We start from the raw sequence: 20,622 nt of genomic DNA, 5'->3' as shown, positions 1-20,622 counted from the left end.
ATAATGTGGAGGTATCATTCAAATTATCCAAGTATTTCTTCTCCACCAATCTCTGATGGCAGGTTTTCACATTTTTTTTGGTAAAAGAATATAATTGTAGATTTGTTCAATTAACATTAAGAGACTCACTGAGTATTGTTAGATGTTCTAGATGTGTGAATCAAAAAAAGTCCTCTCGGCAAGTTGCTGTAGTAATACTTGCATATCCCATCCCAAGCCAGCTACAACCATGTGATTGTAGCCATATCATGTAAACATTACATTGTATTACCTTTAATCACAACATATATTGTTAATTGGTCAATTAAATAAAATACGTGAGTTTAACAAAACAAGGACAAATTAGGTATTGCTGTGTTTGCTACATTCATGTACTGAATTTAATGTCGAGCATTTACAACATGGCATACTAGGATTTGTGACGAAAAGCAAAGCAGAATGATTCCTGTAACATGTTGTGTAACTCACTATATTCTGAAAATTGATTTTAGAATGTTTGTTCTTAACTACAGAATAATTTTCAGGATACAGTAAAAGGGAACATCTGTTGCCCTGCAATGGACTGGAGTCCTTTCCAGGGTTTGTTTCTGCGTTGCACCCAATGTTGGCTGGGATAGGCTGCACCACCCTTGCGGCCCTGTCGGGACTAAGCGGATAGAAAATGACTGAGCGACTGACTGACTAATTCAGCTGTTTTATTGAATGTGGGATTTGTTCATGTTACGAAGTTTATAAACTGTTTTTATTCTGTACTGAACCTGCAAGTAGTAAACACCACCCCATGTCACTAAATCAAGACCTAATGTAGGGAGTAAGTTGGTCAGTGTGTCGTGGAGATTGAAATGGCTGTCTTGCAATTTAAATTCTAATACATTGCCTGCTATTTTACACTAGGAACATGCTTCTAGAAATTAGTAAAAACAAAAATAAGTATACTTTAAGGTAGTAACATGTCTTTTTCAGTATTTATATATGGGAATATAGTTGTTCAAGTCGTGTTCTACAAGTGTAAAATTATTTCTAAAGATGTAGTTATTTACCAAGAAATGTTCATTAATAAACAGAATAAAAAAGAGCCCCAAATTTAACAAGAATTCTTCATAGCAAAACAAGAAAGAAATAAAATTGTTGTCCCTCATTTAATATTTGGGTGTTTCCCTCATATCTACTGCAATGTTAGATTACATTTGTCATATACATTTTTTATTTGTTACGTGGCTTATTTATAGGTTGTATCAAGCAAAACTAGTGCAGATGAACTGTTTTCCTTTCTTTGGTCTGTGCTTTCCTGCATTTTTCATTGCAAATTTTATCATAGCTTTTTTATCAGAATTGTGCTTTAATTTCATTCTTTTCTAAAAGCATATTATCTCCACTTTTATTTTTGCTTTTAATATTAAATCTGCATACATTGCAATCTCATATGGACATTAAAATGTAGTTGTTTATTTTAAATAAAAAGTGCAATAAAATTGTTTTGGTGTTCTAAATATAATTTAAGTGGAATTAAAGTATAAAAATGAATGTAACTGCTAAATTAAGTTTAAGTGGGGAGGGATGCCATACCTACCATGACACTTAAGTAGCTTTTAAACCAATTGTTCATTTAGTTTTTTTGGTAAAATAAGCAAAATGTGAATGGTTGTTATGAGTGTTTTAATTAATAGATGTGGTATGGATATTTGAAGTACTTGCACAAGGGAATGTCATATTAACTTGAAAGCTGTGTTTCCTCTGTAGTATTGTTACGAGCAAGGATGGCAGTTTCTGCTGCTTTGTTCTGCTATACCTAAACATGTCAGTGCAAAGCTGCTGCTGTTGGAATTGTACAAGTTTGTATTGTACTGTTTAATTAAGCAAACTCATATAGATGTGGGCCTTTTCATCCTGGAATAACATTATGCATTTGATTAGATTTTTTTTTATCTTTGGACAATTATTTTCAACTGTATTGCCACATACAGTTTACAAAGACTCTTGAAAGCGAGTTTTGTTACATGTTTTACTAGAGTTTTCAAGTATTTCTCTTTTTTTAGTATTCACAAAAGGAAGACAAATATGAGGAAGAAATAAAGCTTCTAACAGATAAGCTTAAAGAAGTAAGTATGTTAAGTTGGGCGCTTACTTGCACAAGTACAACACAATAAAAATCAAGAATATACAGTCGGTTGAAGCCCAGCTTGATGAATGTGCACACTCCCATGATAGCAGTATAGGTCTCCACAGAGCACAAATCCATTTTTATCTGTTTATGAGGACTTTAAGAAAATTCATCTGATTTTATATTTTGCTATACATGCTCCTAGTACAGTGGCAGTTCTCACTTTTCTTATTTTGATTGAACAGCTATCTAGTATGTAATTTTAAACAAAAAAGTTCGCAACATGTCTCCAAAAGATAAGAGTGATGTCTCATGGGTGTTAGGACATAATCTTTACTCACTAATTTTATTTTAATATTGGTGTGGGTCACTGGTGTGTGTAGATGTATTTTTTGGCTAACAAATAGTATAGCTGTCAGCATTCTAAAGATGCAGTATATATATATTTTTTTAATATTAGATTTCTCACCTCATCTCATTTTAGTAACATTTTTACTGGAGAGGGTTACAATTTCAATATTACATATTGAGCATAATTGAAATTAATTCAGGGATCAATTTATCACAGTACCAGTATAGGTTAGCATAGTATTATGTAAAACATAAGATTACCATAACAGTTATTTATATTGTTTTCTTCCTCCAATTTTAGGCTGAAACCCGTGCTGAGTTTGCTGAACGATCTGTAGCAAAACTTGAAAAAACCATTGATGACTTGGAAGGTACATTATTTTTGATGGTTTTCTTTTCTTATGAAGGTCTTATTCCTAGTCACTTATCTAGCACTGCTTTCTCCCATTTAATTCTGCACTAACTCCAGAGTTTTGTCTAAAATGTTACCATTTGTTCACATCCTTTTGTACCTGCCTGCTCGGCATTAATGTTTCATGTACTTTATTCAAGTCTTTGTGTTTGATAAACTTAAAAGTAAAACCAAGGAGGCTGTAGTCTGATAAGGACAGGAGATAAAAGACTATGAATTGTATCTGACAGAGAGATACTGTATTAGAGAATTTATTTTCTTAGAAAAAGATTTCACTTACTAATATAGCAGTTTCAGGAAAAGAAAGATAATCAAGAAAGTTTATGTTTGTAGCACATTTTCTTGTTTAAATGTAGCTCATAACACATTACAAGTTTTTAAAAGGAAAAAATAGAATTTATAAGAGAGATAATGGAAGATTATCTAGTTGGTTAAATATCTCTAATGGTTAAAATAAAAAAAATTTAAAAATCTATGCCTTATTTAATAACATACTATAGGCTTTGAGGAGTAGAGGAAAACAAACTCCAGTTCGGGAGCATGCTTGTGAAAATAAATCTTAGGAGGTTCAAAGACCAAAGCCTCTTCTGAAGATTCTACTACAGCACTTAATTTTTAATTACTTCATCATTTGTGTCTATATAAAAATAATCATTTTAATATTAGTTAGCATTATTCTGGAAATTGAACTGTTTTTGAATTGTTTTCAAAATGTAGGTAGCTGAATTGTATTAGTAAGAATATTGCAGAGTTGTTTGATTCTTATGAAAGGTGTATTATAGGAGTTATGATGAAAATTAAATCCCTGTAGTATTTTAAGCTTTGTGGACTTTAGCAGTGTGCTTTCTTGGTAAGTTACAGTCTAGTAAGAAAAGGCCTGAACACAGATATAGTGATTTCCATAAATTAATGAAGTAGTGTTTTACAATACAAATGAATTATGCATGAGTGGTAAAATGTGTAATGGCACAGGTATGGTTCCTACTTGCTACTTCAGACGCATGCGGCAGCTTTAGCTATGAAAGTAAGTATCACAGTTAAATACTATAGGTTTCATTGTGCAATGAACAATTGTTAGTTTGAGTCAAAGTTATTATGGTTTGCATTTAAAAAATAACAGAGGAAAATGAAATTATTTGGTGCTAATTTAAAAGCCCATTCACTGTAAAATGTTATGACTCGACTATTCCAATCTTAGTTTCATCATTCTGTATCACTCAGTGCTCTACACCTGCTACTTTAGCTGCACAGAATTTAATCAAGTTAGTAATCTCCAAATGCTATTGGCCAGAGCTGCGCAGTCATGCTGCCAGAACAAAAGATAGCTGTGGAAGTAATGAACAAAATGTTTTGTGTCCGTGTTTTTCAAATTTTACTTTGTAGTGAGGTGCAGAGTACTGCAGGTTGTTCCAGTACTTCGACACACACAAATTGTTTTTTATTAATTATCACTCGGTCTTAATTGATGCCAGCTGTTGCACATCATGAGCTCTCATATATTTTAGAAAGAGTGAATTTATTGAGATATAAATTATACTAGTATTTTAAAATAAGCAAGAAAAATAACTATACTGAATAGAAGGTTGGAAACGCAACATTTCTGTCTGTGTTACCTTCGTCAGGTACGTGACCTAAAAGGAAAAACAAATATATACTGTATGTTAGGAGGGTTTTTACAAGAAATGAAGGACAAGATTGGATGTCAAAAGTCATTTTAAACAAGATGAAGGAAGAGATTAAAAGGGTAGTTGGACATTTAGTGATGGAGAAATGCATGGACTGAATTTGAGGATGAGATCACAGCAAAACAAATTGCACACTTCTTCTTTTTTACTGGGCATTCCCTAATATCTTGAATGTCATTAGAAGCAAGGAAGAGGGAAATTGATAAGCTGTAGGCAGGCATGTCCTGTTCTGGTATCACCAGGAATTATGGATTAAGCCTCCCCACCCCGTCCTAGCCACAGGCAAGTTTTCAGCAGACCAGCATCCATAACGTGGTTGTCCTTGAGTGCCCACACCATAGCAGGACTAACACATTAGACTGGTTCATCTTAGATATCAGTTCAAATCTGCTTGCCTTACTGCTGCAGAAACTAGACAAACATGGTCCCTGTATTGGTGACAGAACAGTAAGGAACAGGCACCATACTGCTGGACTTGGAGCAAGATGACCTTTCAGGGACTCTCTGCTTCCTCTTTGTCTATTGCACTGTCTGGAGATGTGACATAGCGTCTGCCAGTGGACAGTGGATTCATTAGGTCCTTCTACAGAAACAGAATAACATCTCACAACTGCAGATTCAAAGGCTCATTGGCTCTATGCATATGCAGTAGAGATAGTTATAGAACACATTGGGAGGCATCTTCAGATTTTTGTTTTTCATTTGTAAAGCATGTAGTGAAGGAGTATGAGAGCTGCCAGAGTGCACAATAGGCTATTTCTGTATTGCCCAAGACTTCAAGGGTGTGTCCTGTGATGTGACCCCAGTGACGTTAGTCCCATAAGCTCTTTGGCAAGGACAGGTGGTATATATAATATGGTGTTTTGTGTGAGTTGCTACTTGGTTTGGGTGTTTGCAAAATACAAAGGCATTTTTTCCTCATCTTTGTGGGTGCTTGTTTCTATGTTTTACCTGTATTTTTGTGCACACTTGTTTATGAGGTTTAGGGCCTTGTACTCTTCAATGTGATATTTAGTTTAACACTTACCAGATCTTGGTGATCCTGAAAAGATTGGCTAGATTTGGATATGACAAAACAATTTGAGTAATTTGAAATATATTTGACATTTTTGGCTTGTGTGAGTGTAAACTGTTGTCATTCTTTTCAAGTCTGGTTTGGAGTTTCTCTTCTTCCAGTTAATAAGGTATAATAAACACCCAGGACAGGATTCTGCCTAGATTTTGTTTTATTTATATTTTAGATCAGTTGAAAAGTTTTTCTTGTATTTATTAGTAAAGCCCATATGTAGTATTTTACTAAACCTCAGTTTAAATTGAGTATGAAGTATTTGTTGCTTACTAACTTCTTTATTCTTCTAACTTGCCTCTTTGTCTTTGATCCCCTACTCGCTTGTTGTGAAGGCTAACAACCTTATACTATACTGACGGCATTTGGTGTTATTGGGTGTGTCTCACTATTCCATTTTTTGATAATCGTGTTAATATTGAGGGAATATTGCAACAGACATTAATGACTAATTATATATCTGGCCAATATAACATTTGATTAGGCAGATGTATCATGATTTTTTTTAAGTGTTTTTATTGTTGTTTTTGTACCATTTATTTTGACATAATTATTTGACTGTTGCAAAATCAAACCTTTTAAATAGTTGGTGTCCATTAAATCTATTGTCTAAGACATTTTGTTGTACAAGTATTTTTATTTTTTCTCACTTTGATTTTTTCCATTCTTCTGACTGTCTGTCATTTTTCCTTCCCCACTATTTTCTTTGCTGCCTTGTCTTTTTTTTTTTCTTTCATCAAACTGTGCCTTCCTGTGGTGTTTGGTGATGCTACAGATGAGGTGTATTCTCAGAAGCTGAAATGTAAGGCCATCAGTGAAGAGCTGGACAATGCTTTGAACGACATGACATCACTCTGAAGTGCACAGCCTTTTGCCTACTCCATTCTTCTTTCAGCTTTTCTCTCTTTTCAGCCACTTCCTTGGAATCTCTGTCTGTTCATTTACTTTTGTTTTCTGTACACATTCATATGTTGAACCCACTGTCTCTCCAGAATATTTTGGACAGATTAATGTTCTTAAGTTTCATCAGTTCTGACCAAGTTATTAAATTCTTTATGCCATCAATTCAACATTTTCAAGTATAAATCATATTCACATAACACTGTATTTGATGCAAGTTATTGACTCAACTTGTCTGATGTACTTTCTTCTGAAAATAAAAGGAATTAACATTTATGATGCCGAAAACCTGTTAATTAGAACTTGCATATGATTTGGATTGCAAAGACTTCATTTATCAAATAAAATTGTGGTTACCTCTCTCCCTTTTGTAGTAGTTAATCAAAAAGTCAAAGGGCATATCACATAGACTGTTTTGTGTGCCATGTCTTAAATAGATCTATGCCTACATGGTATAGTAATTGTGATTTATCATTAAAGTGAAAAAAAAAGTCTTGTTTATTGTTGTGGAATGACCCTTATAAAGGGTTTGTCTTAGTGCTTACTAAAGTTTCCCATCCCAACCAGTTCAACGTTACAATCCTGTTATGGACAGAACGGAACACATAAAATGAAATTTCAAAAATCACCCAAATTTCACCTACAATTAAGTTCTAATCCACCTAATTCAGGGTATGTTAATTGGTAAACTTTATCTTTCCTACCCTTGTACTTTGAGCAGATCGCAGTATCTAAATTGCAAATTGTCCATTAAATATTAGACAAAAGGCAGTTTCTTAGCTTCCCTTTATCAGCTCATATCAAGTTTGTTGATACATGACCTTCTTTATAAAACATTTCATGTTATATATATATATGTCTGGGGATGTGCATGTAACTAATGGTAAAACAGTAATAATTGTTGTTGAAAGTCTGGTAAGTGTTGTGTTATTCAGTGTCTTCCAGTTTTTAAAAATCATAAAAAAGGAAGCCTTGAACATTTGGTCAAAAGCAGATATGTCAGGCTGATAGTTTAATAGTTTTAATTTTCCAGCAGGTTCAGTAGTGACCGTTGTACACAAATATGTCTTATTTTTGTGTGTCCTATCACCAGTTGCATTAAATGTCTGACTTTATAGCTTCAACCTGTACTTGAATATATTATAAAATATATATAAAAAAGTGAGTCAATGGGTTAATAACTTTATCCTTAGACCTGAAAAGTTATCACTAGCTCCTTATAGTTTCTTTCAATTGATTTATTTCTCCTATTTTCTACTAATTTTCATTTTTGTTTTGCATTTTATTTTATATGACCCCTAAATGAGCAAAACACTAAATAATAGATGAAATGTTGGATGTCTGTAAATGCCATATCCTTATTCAGACCACACAACTTTTGTTACTACTGTATTCATGTAAGTGTTCTATATACAATAATCAGTTATTATCAATGGTAGTCTACAAAGGAGATGACTCATGGTACTTACTTGTATTTTCTTAGCTAAAAACAAAAAGTAGAAGAATACAAACCCACACAACATTTACATGCATAAAAGGAAGCATCTGCTTACATTATTTATTTAAAGTTTAAATGAGTTATATTCGTTGTTTACTCATCTCCACTTGCTGTTATTTTGTTGAAAGTTGTCACCAATGAAATTCTGGGTTTTAACCTTTCCAAAATATGAACAGTGGTCTTAAAATATGCATCTGTAGTAATAAATGACAGATTAGCTTTCACGCATTCGTAGATGGGCAGAGATTGACCATACACACATACTTTTGGGTAATAATTTTAGTTTGATTGCTAAGATGATATTTGCCCACTTACTATAAGACATTCCAAATTGTCTTATGAAGCGGGAAAATCAAACATACATCCTACAAAGTAGCTCAAAATGAACAGGAATTTATTTGTAGTTATTTATTAAGAAAAGACTGACAACTTTTAAGTATGTGGATTTAAAAAGAATAACATGCCACACATACTCTTCTTTATATAGTCTTCTGTTCTGGTATATAACTTCACTTGTGTTTCATCCCTGCCCCATCAATAAAATAAAAGGAACGCATTTTGTCTGCATTTTGTTTGATTTATTTTTGAAAGTTTAATTAATTGGCCTTTTAGACGGTGGTGTTCTAAATATGATTAGTTCCTTGTGATTGTTTGCTGAAGAATTTCCCAAGTTAGGACAGAAACTTTGATAAATGATTGCTTACAGTTGATTGTGTTAGCCATAAAGAGAAGGGTGTATATACATTTATTACTGTTAGCATTTCAGGTCTAGTCTAACATTTTGAAATATATACAATTTGGGGTATCAATTTTATTCCATGCAGATCCTGTTAGTTCTTAAAAAAAGATTTGCTGAAATAATCGTGCTAACGGCACATTGTGAATTGGCTCCTGTGTGAATTGAAGTTTCAGCCAAAATTTGATTGAATTCTATGCAAGGGATGGTAGTGTAGAAGCAAATTGATGGCTATATCTTGGAGGGGTGTACGAGTTTAATTGGGTTATAGAAAACAAAACCATACTTTTGTAACAATTGTTGGAATTCTTTGGAATTTTCTAGATTCCTGCATGAATGTCTCCTAAAAACTGATCTGATCTTCATGCAAGGTGTAATAATTGGATAAAAGCAGTCCAGTTAAACTAAAGACATACGAAAAGGTACCTTGTCATATCTACAAGGTATATTGATCATATTACTTATATACTAAAGGAAGGAAAAGATGTGTGTAATCAGGTATTTCAATGACTGAGATGATAATCTACATGGGTTGAAGGGACACTGTACAATATTTATATATAAAAAAGTTTTCCTATTCTTCATAATAGATTCATTGTGGCATAGTATGGCTTGAGCAAAACAAATGTTGGAAGACGTCAGAAGAAAAGATGTTAAAGCTCATAAAGATTTAAAAGCGTTTCTAAAAACCTAGGCCCTCATCAGTATACCTAGTAACTATCTTCTCCTCCCCTTTTGAATTTGTTCCCAATAAAGACACATGCAAGGACATGTTTTATAGTCATTGAAGATGTGAACAGAAATGTTGTTTTTCAGAAACAGCAAACATCTTGTGCAGTTGATAACATTAGTTTGGGGTATCTATGATAAACACTGAATAAAAATAGTGCTTGTGGTAGGTTCCCAGGTGTGATGTCACTGCTGTTCAAAACATTTGCTGCCCATCTTCAGTTTAAGACTATCTACACATTTGCAGTACTACTGGTACAGTGTTGTGTGGAGAGATGACATTTGAATATTCTCGTATAAATACATAGTGTTTGAAGAATACAACATACAGCATAGAAAATACAATACTAAAAAATCACCTTTGGTGTGAAGCATTGGAACATCATGGTGTGGGCTGGCTTTTCTGCTTGAGGACCTTGGATGCTTTGCAAACCTGGAAGGAAGAAATAAATTAAAGTGAATGTTAAGCGATTCTGCAGGAGAGAATATTTGTCAAAATTTAATAGGCTTTGTTAGATCATGACAATGCAACCAAAATAAATTTAAGAGTGTTTTTAAACAGGAAATCTTGCATAACATAATGGCCAAATCTGAGTCCTGAATTTGGTTCTTTTGAAATGCTATGGGTATATTCTTAAACAAGCTGAAATATATAGATCAGATCATTTTTGGATAGTACCCTTGAGGCCAAGCTTTGAATGCCTGCACAAATATATAATGCTGCAATGCAGAAAAACAGTTTGACTATATGCCATTTACATGCATAAACACATTGTACTAGGTTAAAACTACAGTAGAAAGCACAACATCATCACAGTATAAGTCTATTCCCATTATACAGTTTATTTGAGGTAATAGTGGTAAACAAAACCTCCAGTCAATAACATTCTTGGAAGAAAATAAATGTCTGAGTGGGCCTATGGTCTGTTTTACCAGATAGTCAAGGTTTTGGTGACATAAGCCAGCTGTCACAGTCTAGTAAAATGGTTGAATCTTTTCATCTTTGTATTGCAAGTCTCCCATTGTCCCTGGTGTTACTCCAGTTCAAGGAAAGTATCAGCGTTAGAAATGGCACCTAGTGTCACAGCAGGATAATGAGAAGAGAAATGGAATAGAGGATGATTTGTAAGTGGTCATAATAAAGAGAAAAATTTACAGTAGCTTGTATATAAGCTCAAATACATAAATATTATAATAAAAAACAACAAACCTAATCAAACATACACAAGAATTACAAAAAAAGAAAAAAGCTGATTTTGACTAATCTAAAGAAAGCAGTCTCATGGGGCATTAAAGGGTATTCAGATATGAGGCTTTTTTTGTTTTGTTTTTTTTTCATTCTTTCATATTAAAAAACTGAGCTGCAATGTTAATAGCTAATCAGCAGATGTAATAAAAAAGTATATCACAGTATTCATTAACTTTCATATGGGGTTATAATGTAAATCAGGGGTGTCAAACAATTTTATTGAGGGCCAAAAGTAACACTTCACATATAGTACCTGAAATGGGACAGGATATATCAACAAACATCTCCCGCCATATTTTGTTTACAAATGAGACACACAGGTGCCTGTCTGTTCATCACCATCACATAGTTGGCCTCACGTATGTCTTGAAACTGCCTTCTCTCTTTATCAGCTTTTGTTTTCTTTGACTTTGCAGCAGGTTAGGATAGATACTAGTGACAATGGAACCGAAATTATCACTGAGATGAAAAAATAATGTCAGCTCCGGGCCAGCTGTAGTGTTTTTGCTGCCCTAGGTGAAGCTGTAAATGACTCCTGTCCTATTCTTCACCCTTCTTCCCCAACTCCACACAATAAATGATGCAAAGAAAAAATTTAGCAGTTTACAACAGACATTAGGCAAATTCATTATGGTATATTTTATTTACAAAATGTGCAAATGCAAATATATATAATAATGTAACATAATCGGTACTTAATTGATTTTACATACAGAATTACAGCTTCAAAATGTAACTGATAATATGTTTAATTAAAAAGGGCACTAAAAAGGCATAAACAGTATAATCAGTTTAGATTTGACAATATATGCTTTTGTGTGTACTATTGTTATGGGTAAAGTGAAAAAGGAGACCAGTAATTATTATTAGGAAATAGCAAAACAGGAGATGAAGGCACAAAAGGGGCAAGACACCAGGGTTAACCAAAAAACCAGACATGAGTCAACACCAAAAAACACAAAAAGATCCTTTTAAATGTTATACTATTATGGGCAAAATCAAAATCGAAGTCAAAGAATAAGTGAAATTCAAAAATCAGAAAACGTTTAACTATTGGTTGTTTTCACTAACTAGCACTAGAAATAGTTCAGAGAGTCTTCATCTTAACTAAGGGATAGCCGACACTGCCTGGTTGCCACCATTGTATAACAGAAGCTTCAGTGACATCATACATCGCATCATTCCTGGTCATTCGGTGACATTTGAACACATAATCAAAACAAAATGTACTGAAGACTTTTAATTGTTTGGTATTCAACCAAGGTACTACTCGGTAAAATGCAATGAATATGCTAAGAACCTTCCTGTTACAGTAAATATTCTTCCAATGTGAATGATATAAGTATATTGTTTTGAGTAATGCATTTTTACTGTACAGTAAATGGAACTGCTTTGTTTAGAGAGTGGTTGAAGTGGTTCATTTTTTTGGTTTTAGAAGAGAAAAAAACAGCTTTTTAGGATTTCAAAGCAGACAAAAGTGTCTTCCTATTATGGTTACTTTTAAAATTTAGGGTATGGTTGTTAAAGGGGTAGAAAACACCTGTTTATATTAAGAATCAAACTGGAGTGATGCTAGTCATCTGTAGTCAAGAGACTTCAGTCTCCCAGATATAACCTTGTTAATTCATATCTAACTTTTTCTATTTTAAGGCGTTATATATGGTAAAATGGGCATTGTATTAAACATTTTCACTTAATTATTCAAAGCTAAAAAAGTTGTGAAATACTTTACCACATTAAAACTGAATCTATAGTATATCCAGTTGTGGTCTGGCCAAACAAAACGAAGCAATTCACACATCAGCCTTATTTTGTTCATTTGTCTTGTTGCATGGTTAACTTTTTAAGAAAATAGTAAATGAAAAGCTCTGATCAGCAGCACAGCATTATTAACACTGTCACTTGTGTTCAACGCATGTGTGTTCTCCTGCTGTATATGGGTGTTGTCTCTTTCCTTAGTTTATCCCAATTACTTGTTAAAAAATATTCTTACCAGTTTCCTGAGCTCTTTTCACTAATCCTGCCCTCTCTCTTTCTGTCTCTCCTCATTGGCTATCGCTGATGCTGATGCTGCTGCAGAACGTTTCCACAAGGAAGTTGAGAAAAACCGAATTCTAAATAGTGAGCTAAGGGTTGTACTCAATGAGCTAAACAGCTGAGTATCTGAAGTCTCTGAACGAAGCTCCTTCAGACTACTCTCAAATCAACTGGCTTTTAAATAAATATGAAAAGGTCATAAGGCAACCTTGAACCCTTTTTTATAATGTATATTTAAAGGTCATTTTACGCTGGTCTATCTCTAACCTAATAATTCTGTTCATGTGCTGTGAATTAGTGTGTAATTTTAGTCTATTTTTTATCATATGCTTATAGTTTGAAACAGTTTTCCAAAAAAGAATTCAAAAGTAACTATTGGTTCTTTTTTTCCCCAAGTATGCATTTTTTTCTAACAAATTTAGTTCTTCCTTAATGCTTACATGAAAAGTTTCCTTGTAAAGATACTATCACCACATCACCACTTTCTCATTGATGCCATAGGTTAAGATGAATACCTGGTTGTCATAGCTGTGTTATACTGTATAACAATCTGACATTTTAGTTGTATTTTGCCTTATGAAAACAAAGGAAAAACTGGTTTAATAAATAGTAGATAGACATATTTATAGAAAACAAGCAATTTGTGAGTTGAAACTTATGTGCTCTCCTAGAAAATAAAGTTAGTGTTAACAAGATGTAGTAAAAGTGAAAAATACCCACTCTTAAGTATGTTCAGTAGTTCTGTTTTTCAAGCAAGGTGAATATATCCATCATACTATGCTAAGCGGGTTTAAAAAATGAAGGATGAATGGATGTACAAACAATATGACAGAAAAACGTGAATCTTTTAAGTGTGTAACTACCAACTTACACACATGGGATGGAACATGCGAAATACAGCATAAGTGCTGTCCTAATGGCGCCCAGCCTCCCCCACGCCCCCCATGGGCCTATTGTTTGTTTGTTTTTTTTATAACCAGAAAAAGTCTTCCGATCAGTTTACACGCCATATCCAGCAGGGATTGTTGTTTCCTCAGATTGACAAAGTTCAGTACTGGGAATTTCACTGTGAAAAGTTAATTCCCCCTCACACCTACAACAGAAACCGAATAACCGCAAAAACCATAAACAGTCACAGCACAAATAATTTTATACTTCTATTAAAGGATTTTTTTGACTACAATGCAGGTCAGGCATTGCCAGGAGAACCATCTGAATAACAGTACAGTGAATGTTCATGTGGGGGTCCAGGCGCTGTGTTTCTCCCCTTCTGTTAGCCGAGACCATCTTGACGCAGCAATTACTGTGATTAGGGTGTGCAGAAATCCCAGGTGTTCTAGCCTTTTAGGGATCTATTGGTGGTGAGGTTCTCAAATGCCACGGCCTGGGAACACCGTTTTATAACTTTAAGACAGCATTGTTTTGGTGTAATAAACTGATTTGATATCAAACTGGAAATGGGCTGATTTAAGCTCCTAAAAGTCCCAGGATCCCAGTAAAACCCAAGAAATGCTTTCTGAGAGATTTATGAAACACAAAAATAAAAACAAAGGGAAGAAATATATAACAAAAAATGGAGGCTCTGTAACATAATAAGCTGAAATAAAATGTAAATAATATTTCATACGAAGGCTATTTATGAGTGCAAAGCTTATTAGATGCACAGGCCACAGTAGCACAGTGAATATTATTAACATTTACTGTGGCCTACACATGCAACAGGCCATCTGCAAATATGTTTTGAATAAATTTGCAATCTATCCTCTTATCTTCATCCTTATTGGTGATTGTTTGTTTATTTTTTTGTACCTCTTCACATTAATTGGTAACATGTTCATTTATAGCAACAGTAAGCATGTATCTATGAAGAGATTATCACAGTTAGCAACACATTCTCACCCTCTGCTCTTTATACTGACTATTTAAAGGGGATTATATTCAAATTGAAGCCTTGTATAAAAATATACAAGAAATCAATTTGTGTCCACCCATCCACACACATGAGTACCAAGTCTTGGATCTTTTTCTTTCCTTTGCATAAGTTGATTTTTTAGTTTATACTACATTTTATTAAAAGACTCCCCTTTTTGTTTTTGATTTATTTTTGCTCTGGTGGGTATGCCATGACTAACAGATTCGAACATGTCCAAGATTATAGACTGAATGGCAGTGCCCTCTACAAATTTTAAATTAATGTATAAGCAGTTTTTTTCATTTTCTACTTTAGCCTTTTAAATATGATTCTTTTTTTTTATATATATAAAAAGCTCTTTACATAATTTGTTGTGTGTAAAATTTTAATAGGCAAGATTTTTGCAATGATTTGGCTTCATGGTGAAGTACAATTTTATAAAACCTGCAGCTGTATGTTTATTATCCAGTATGGATCCCTTAATGAGAGAACATAATGTATGAATCGACTACTACAAAATGCTGTTTTTTTGGGGAAAAAAGCATAACTTTCATTTTATATGAAAAAAGTGTTATTTTCCAGATAAGCTATATGAATGCATTATGTGCTTTTTATTTTGTGCTGATATTCCACAGCATTTTAAGAGACCTTCATTTCTACAAATAAAAAAGGGTTCAAAGCCTTTAAACTTGAAATGGTAACCTCTTTATGCACTTGATGTTCAAATGTTCTTCTTTTCTTCATCTGTTCATATATTACCCTTATTCCCAGGTAACTATAATATATAAGCACTTTAATGTAAAGTTGTTTCATTGTTCCAGAAAAAATCTAAACACAAACTATTTGAATTGCAGGGTTTTTATTCAGCCCCAGTGTTGAAAACAATTATATAAATCATCATAATACACTGCCTGGCCAAAAAAAAAAGTCGCCACCAAAAAAAAAGGTGTCACACTCTAATATTTCGTTGGACCGCCTTTAGCTTTGATTACGGCACGCATTCGCTGTGGCATTGTTTCGATAAGCTTCTGCAATGTCACAAGATTTAGTTCCATCCAGTGTTGCATTAATTTTTCACCAAGATCTTGCATTGATGATGCGCCCATCACTCTGGAACAGGGTAAATCTGGACTCATCAGACCACATGACCACCTTCCATTGCTCCAGAGTCCAATCTTTATGCTCCCTAGCAAATTGAAGCCTTTTTTTCCGGTTTGCCTCACTGATTAGTGGTTTTCTTACAGCTATACAGCTGTTCAGTCCCAATCCCTTGAGTCCCTTCACATTGTGCGTGTGGAAATGCTCTTACTTTCACTATTAAACATAGACCTGAGTTCTACTGTTGTTTTTCTTCGATTTGATTTCACCAAACGTTTAAGTGATTGCCGATCACGATCATTCAGGATTTTTGTCCGGCCACATTTCTTCCTCGAAGACGATGGGTCCCCACTATCCTTCCAGTTTTTAATAATGCGTTGGACAGTTCTTAACCCAATTTTAGTAGTTTCTGCAATCTCCTTAGATGTTTTCTCTGCTTGATGCATGCCAATGATTTGACCCTTCTCAAACAGACTAACATCTTTTCCACGACCACGAGATGCGTCTTTCGACATGGTTGTTTAAGAAATGAGAAGCAACTCATTGCATCAGTTGGGGTTAAAGAACTTGTTGCCAGCTGAAAGATTATTGCCCATGCAGTAATTATCCAATAGGAGGCTCGTACCTATTTGCTTAGTTAAATCCAGGTGGCGACTTTTTTTTTGGCCAGGCAGTGTACTTAAAAAGGCAGATGTGGCTGGTAGTGAGTTACCCACAATACAGTTTGATTAAAATCATGGCATAAATTGAATAGTTCTGGATTAGAGCAGAATGGGAAACTATCCTTATCAATTCTGTGTACAATCAGGTTAAACAAAGTTTATTCAGAATTGTATAAAGAGTGACAACAACAAGCCTTTCAGTTGTTGTTTATGTGAGAACTGGAGGGGACTCGTCCCCCCATCTGACCAGTTGTACTGGCCACAGGGCGCGACTCTTGTGCTGTGTGCTGCTGATATTTGTCTCTCTTTGTTTATTGGTTTTGAACATTTCTGTCCTGCTTTGTCAGTTGTGCATAAACTTACATTTTGTTTATGCATTTATTGACATTAATGGTATCATGATCTAGAAGCAAAAATGAGTAATATTTTCTTTATTTAACACCATGTTTGAAAAATAAATGCATTACTAGGAGTTTTCACAAATAATGTTATGGATGAAGATGTACAAAATCATGGCTATGCATCATGATTTTTACGTATGTGGCATAATTTTCCTCCACTCCCAAAATTGTTTTTGTGGCAGAATAAAACAGGGGGCTCAAAAGTCTGCTTTCCTGCCTGTTCATCATAATAGAAATTATTGTAAATGCATGATTGACAATATAAACATATACCATGTTAGAAGCAAATTCAGCATAATTCTTCTTAACTGGTGTAAATGTTTACAATTTTTATCATATGGACTTACAAATACCAAAGGTGTGTTTTAGGTAAGGGAGAAAAAGCATTCTTTTTAAGATTTGAATTCTTTGTCTTCCTAATCATTGAAACAATGCTTTTGCCTTTTTTGCATGCTCTAGAATATGCAGACATTTTTAGATCTGTACTTTATATTCAGATTGAGAAATGCATCAATTTACACAAAGGCAGAAATGCACAGTTCATGCTAATTTATATGTAAAACTGTTTCTGTCCAATGAATACTGCTTTTTGTTAGATATTAAAAATGAGCAATGCATGCAGTGCCTACAGTAACATTGATATTTAAATATGTGTTTTTAAATATGTGCCGTTTGTATCTGAATTTAACTAAGCTTAAACTTAAAAATAAATGATACTTTTAAAGGTATATTCAAATGGTGTCTTATCTGGTAAGTGAAATTTATAAAGAAATGGTATCTGTTTATTTGATCTGTACAATGTGTATTATCTTTTTTAACATGCCCATGAAAACTGTGAGATGAAGGTAAAGCAAGTTTAAGAAATGATGTTCTGCCCTGGTCTGTGAATAAAAATTGTTGTTGTCCTCCTTTCTGTTGAAAACAAAGTATTATAATTCTGTGACACATCTTCAGGTTTACTTATTGTATTCAGAACTCATTAGCATTAAGGCTAGAAAAGACTCTAATTTGCTTTATTACTCACTTAAGACTTTATTTTATTTCCTGACAATAGAAAAACTGGCCAATGCCAAGGAAGAGAACTTTAGCATACATCAAGTGTTGGATCAGACGCTTCTGGAGCTCAACAATTTATAAACAAATAAATGGCCATTAAAGTCCTATAATAAAGGGATGATCCACCTCGGAGGCAATGAAAAACAAAACAAACAAAAAAAGCAGAGTGTCCACAGACGAGCCAACGTCCGACCAAGAACAGCAGCAGACACTGGCCAAAGTGAGAATCAGTGTTTTGAAATTGTAATCAGACTTTAGAGATTTGGGTGGGCAGGTGGGGAGACAGCAGTCCTACATTGTTTGAAATTGAAGTATGACACGGTTGTTTTCTTATTTTTCTGAAATACTATCTAGCATTTTTTTATCACTTTTTATGTAAATTTAAAAAAGCAGATTTCATTGTTTTTCTTATTCTGTACCACAGTTGGAATGCTTTTTTTTATTATTAGTGGTCATGAATGTAAACTTTTTTTTTATAGTAATGTTTAGAGAAGATAAATAGTATTGTAAAGTTCTGTCGGAATGCAAACTTTGAAATACTGGATGCATTTCTTTTTAGCTGAAACAATTTGCTTGACCTCCTTTATTCATAATAAGCCCATCCAGACAAGTACATTCAGTAATTTCCAGCACGTTGCATTACCTTTGGTGTAATTCAGATGAATTGCGCCTCCCTTGCAGCAACCTCAGTGTTAAATAAAAATGAAAATACACATTTCTGCATTAGATTAATTATAATAGAATCACTAAGTTCTTTTAAAAAGACAAAGCTAGCCCTCGCCTTTTCAAATGAAAGATTTACCCTTTAAGATCTGGTAGACATTAAATAATTTAGTTCCAGTTAGCTATTTTCTTTTGAAATATTTTGGTGCTTTTAATACGTATTAGTAGTATAACTTCAAGGACTTTGTGATACAAGAACCCCAGGAATTCTCCATCTTTTAAAGACATCACAGTCTTAACTCGTTCACTGTCTTATGCTTTGCTTTGGCGTCATGTCATATACCACAGCATTTTTAATCAAAATATTTCAGAAGGTAGTATTGAGTGTTTCTGGCAAATTGTATCAGATTGCTTATATTTCACTTTTAGCCATTTTCCTTTTGCATCAGTTTTTAAATGTATACTACTTTTTATTAACATCTACATTTGGTTAATTCTGTCAATGCTGCTTGTACTGTACACACTGGAGACATTTAAATCAGTGTGTTTTGACAGCTACACAAGTTTGCATGATGTGTGTGGGTCGGGAAAAACGTAAGGCTCTAACTGTGTATTGATCTTTTTGTTGGAAATGCTGTTCCTCCCCTGCCATTTTTGTCAATTTATGTATTCTATGCAATTACCCTTGTAAACTTTGTTTTGTTTATTAAAATTTGAATAATTGAGGCATTGCAATTGCCTCAACAGCCCACTTATAGTCCTTTGTATTTTTTATTTCAAACGATGATCTTTTTCATAATGAATGCCACATTGAGTGGGTGGAGAGTGACACATGAGGACTTCACACCACAGTCCTGTCCAGGATCCAGCACTGACCACATACACTACATGCCTTCTGATAGCACTGAATTGTTTCCACAGTAGAGGACATTATTGTCCTCCTGCTGGTACATCCTGGCATCTGGCCAGGTTATGAGGCAGCCATATTTATAATTACATTGAGGGGATTACCACTAAACACAAGAATTTCCTGATTTGTAGCTCTCACCACTCCCAACACACCTCAGAGACTTTTAAGTAAAAATATCTGTAAAGTTGTTATTTACTTTCTTTCAAAATACTCAATTTTCATATATTTTTAAACTTCCAAATCTGCATTATCCAAGTCAGGGTAATGGAAAAGCCAGTGCCTGTTTTGCCAGTTAGACAGTCAGCCATTTGCCTTGTTCTGCTATGGATGAGACAGCTAATAATCCACATTATTATTATTATTATTAAAACAAATGAAAACCTCCAAGGTTTAGGTAGGTGAAATGTAGACTTACAATATGTCTTACAAATGTGGAGAATTATTTACAAGATTCTGTACAAGTTTACTTTGAGTGCTTCTACACCTATCACCTTTTAATTAATTTAACATTTGTGGGGAAAACTCTTGTTTCCTTATAGGATAATATTAAAATACTTATTTTATAAAAAAATGTTGGTTTTACTGGAAATGGGTAAGTTCATTTGTTTCCTTTCATCCATTGCTTTATTTAAAGATAGACATTTTTTTTTCCCTTGGAAAATTATTTTGACAAAGTCCACATTGCATATTGTGCACATGTTTTGTTTTAAACTCTTTTCCATTTTACACATTAAATCAAATATTAATTTTTTTCCATAGTACTATCCCAACACTGATGCACAACTGTTCAGCAATGGATGGAAAATTGTTTCTCAAAGATAAATGTTCCTGTTTTTAAAATTTGATTATTGTAGGGACAACTCTGTAAACTTGAGCAGTGCATGCTATAAACTTGCTCTTCAAACATGAGGCCATGATGGCAGTGGCACAGTCACATTTAGTTTTTAATTTATAGCAAACACGGTCCTGGGGACCCCCTGTGGGTGCAGGTTTTTGTTCCAACCAGATTCACAATAAGTGATAATAATTGATCTTATTTAGTTAGCTGGCCTTTTTTTCCTTTTATTCTACATTCAGACGAGCACAGCAGTATGGTGTTTACATTATAAGACATTTAGACATATTTCTATTTTTTTCTATAGCTTTAAGTGCTTAA

General features: G+C 33.8%; 1 protein-coding gene across 8 annotated transcripts in view; it reads left to right on the top strand.

The window, feature by feature from the left end:
- tpm2 (tropomyosin 2 (beta)) overlaps window positions 1–19,307 on the top strand; it is a 105,668-nt gene extending 86,361 nt beyond the window's left edge. For 4 of the 8 annotated variants that reach the window (XM_028804968.2, XM_028804966.2, XM_028804972.2 and 1 more), the window contains 3 exons: window positions 2,037–2,099; window positions 2,754–2,823; window positions 17,892–19,307. In XM_028804968.2, coding sequence (XP_028660801.1) covers window positions 2,037–2,099; window positions 2,754–2,823; window positions 17,892–17,974 — 216 coding nt within the window. In that variant the 3' untranslated portion in view covers window positions 17,975–19,307. Of the gene's footprint in view, window positions 1–2,036; window positions 2,100–2,753; window positions 2,824–6,390; window positions 8,581–17,891 lie in introns of those variants that run through there. The other 4 variants (XM_028804967.2, XM_028804964.2, XM_028804971.2 and 1 more) reach the window with 1 other exon arrangement.
- Window positions 19,308–20,622: the final 1,315 nt, after the last annotated feature.

Source organism: Erpetoichthys calabaricus, chromosome 7 (genome assembly GCF_900747795.2).
Source record: "Erpetoichthys calabaricus chromosome 7, fErpCal1.3, whole genome shotgun sequence".
NCBI lineage: Eukaryota > Metazoa > Chordata > Cladistia > Polypteriformes > Polypteridae > Erpetoichthys > Erpetoichthys calabaricus.
Note: the sequence above shows the minus strand (reverse complement) of the source record. Positions and strands in the feature narration are given on the sequence as shown.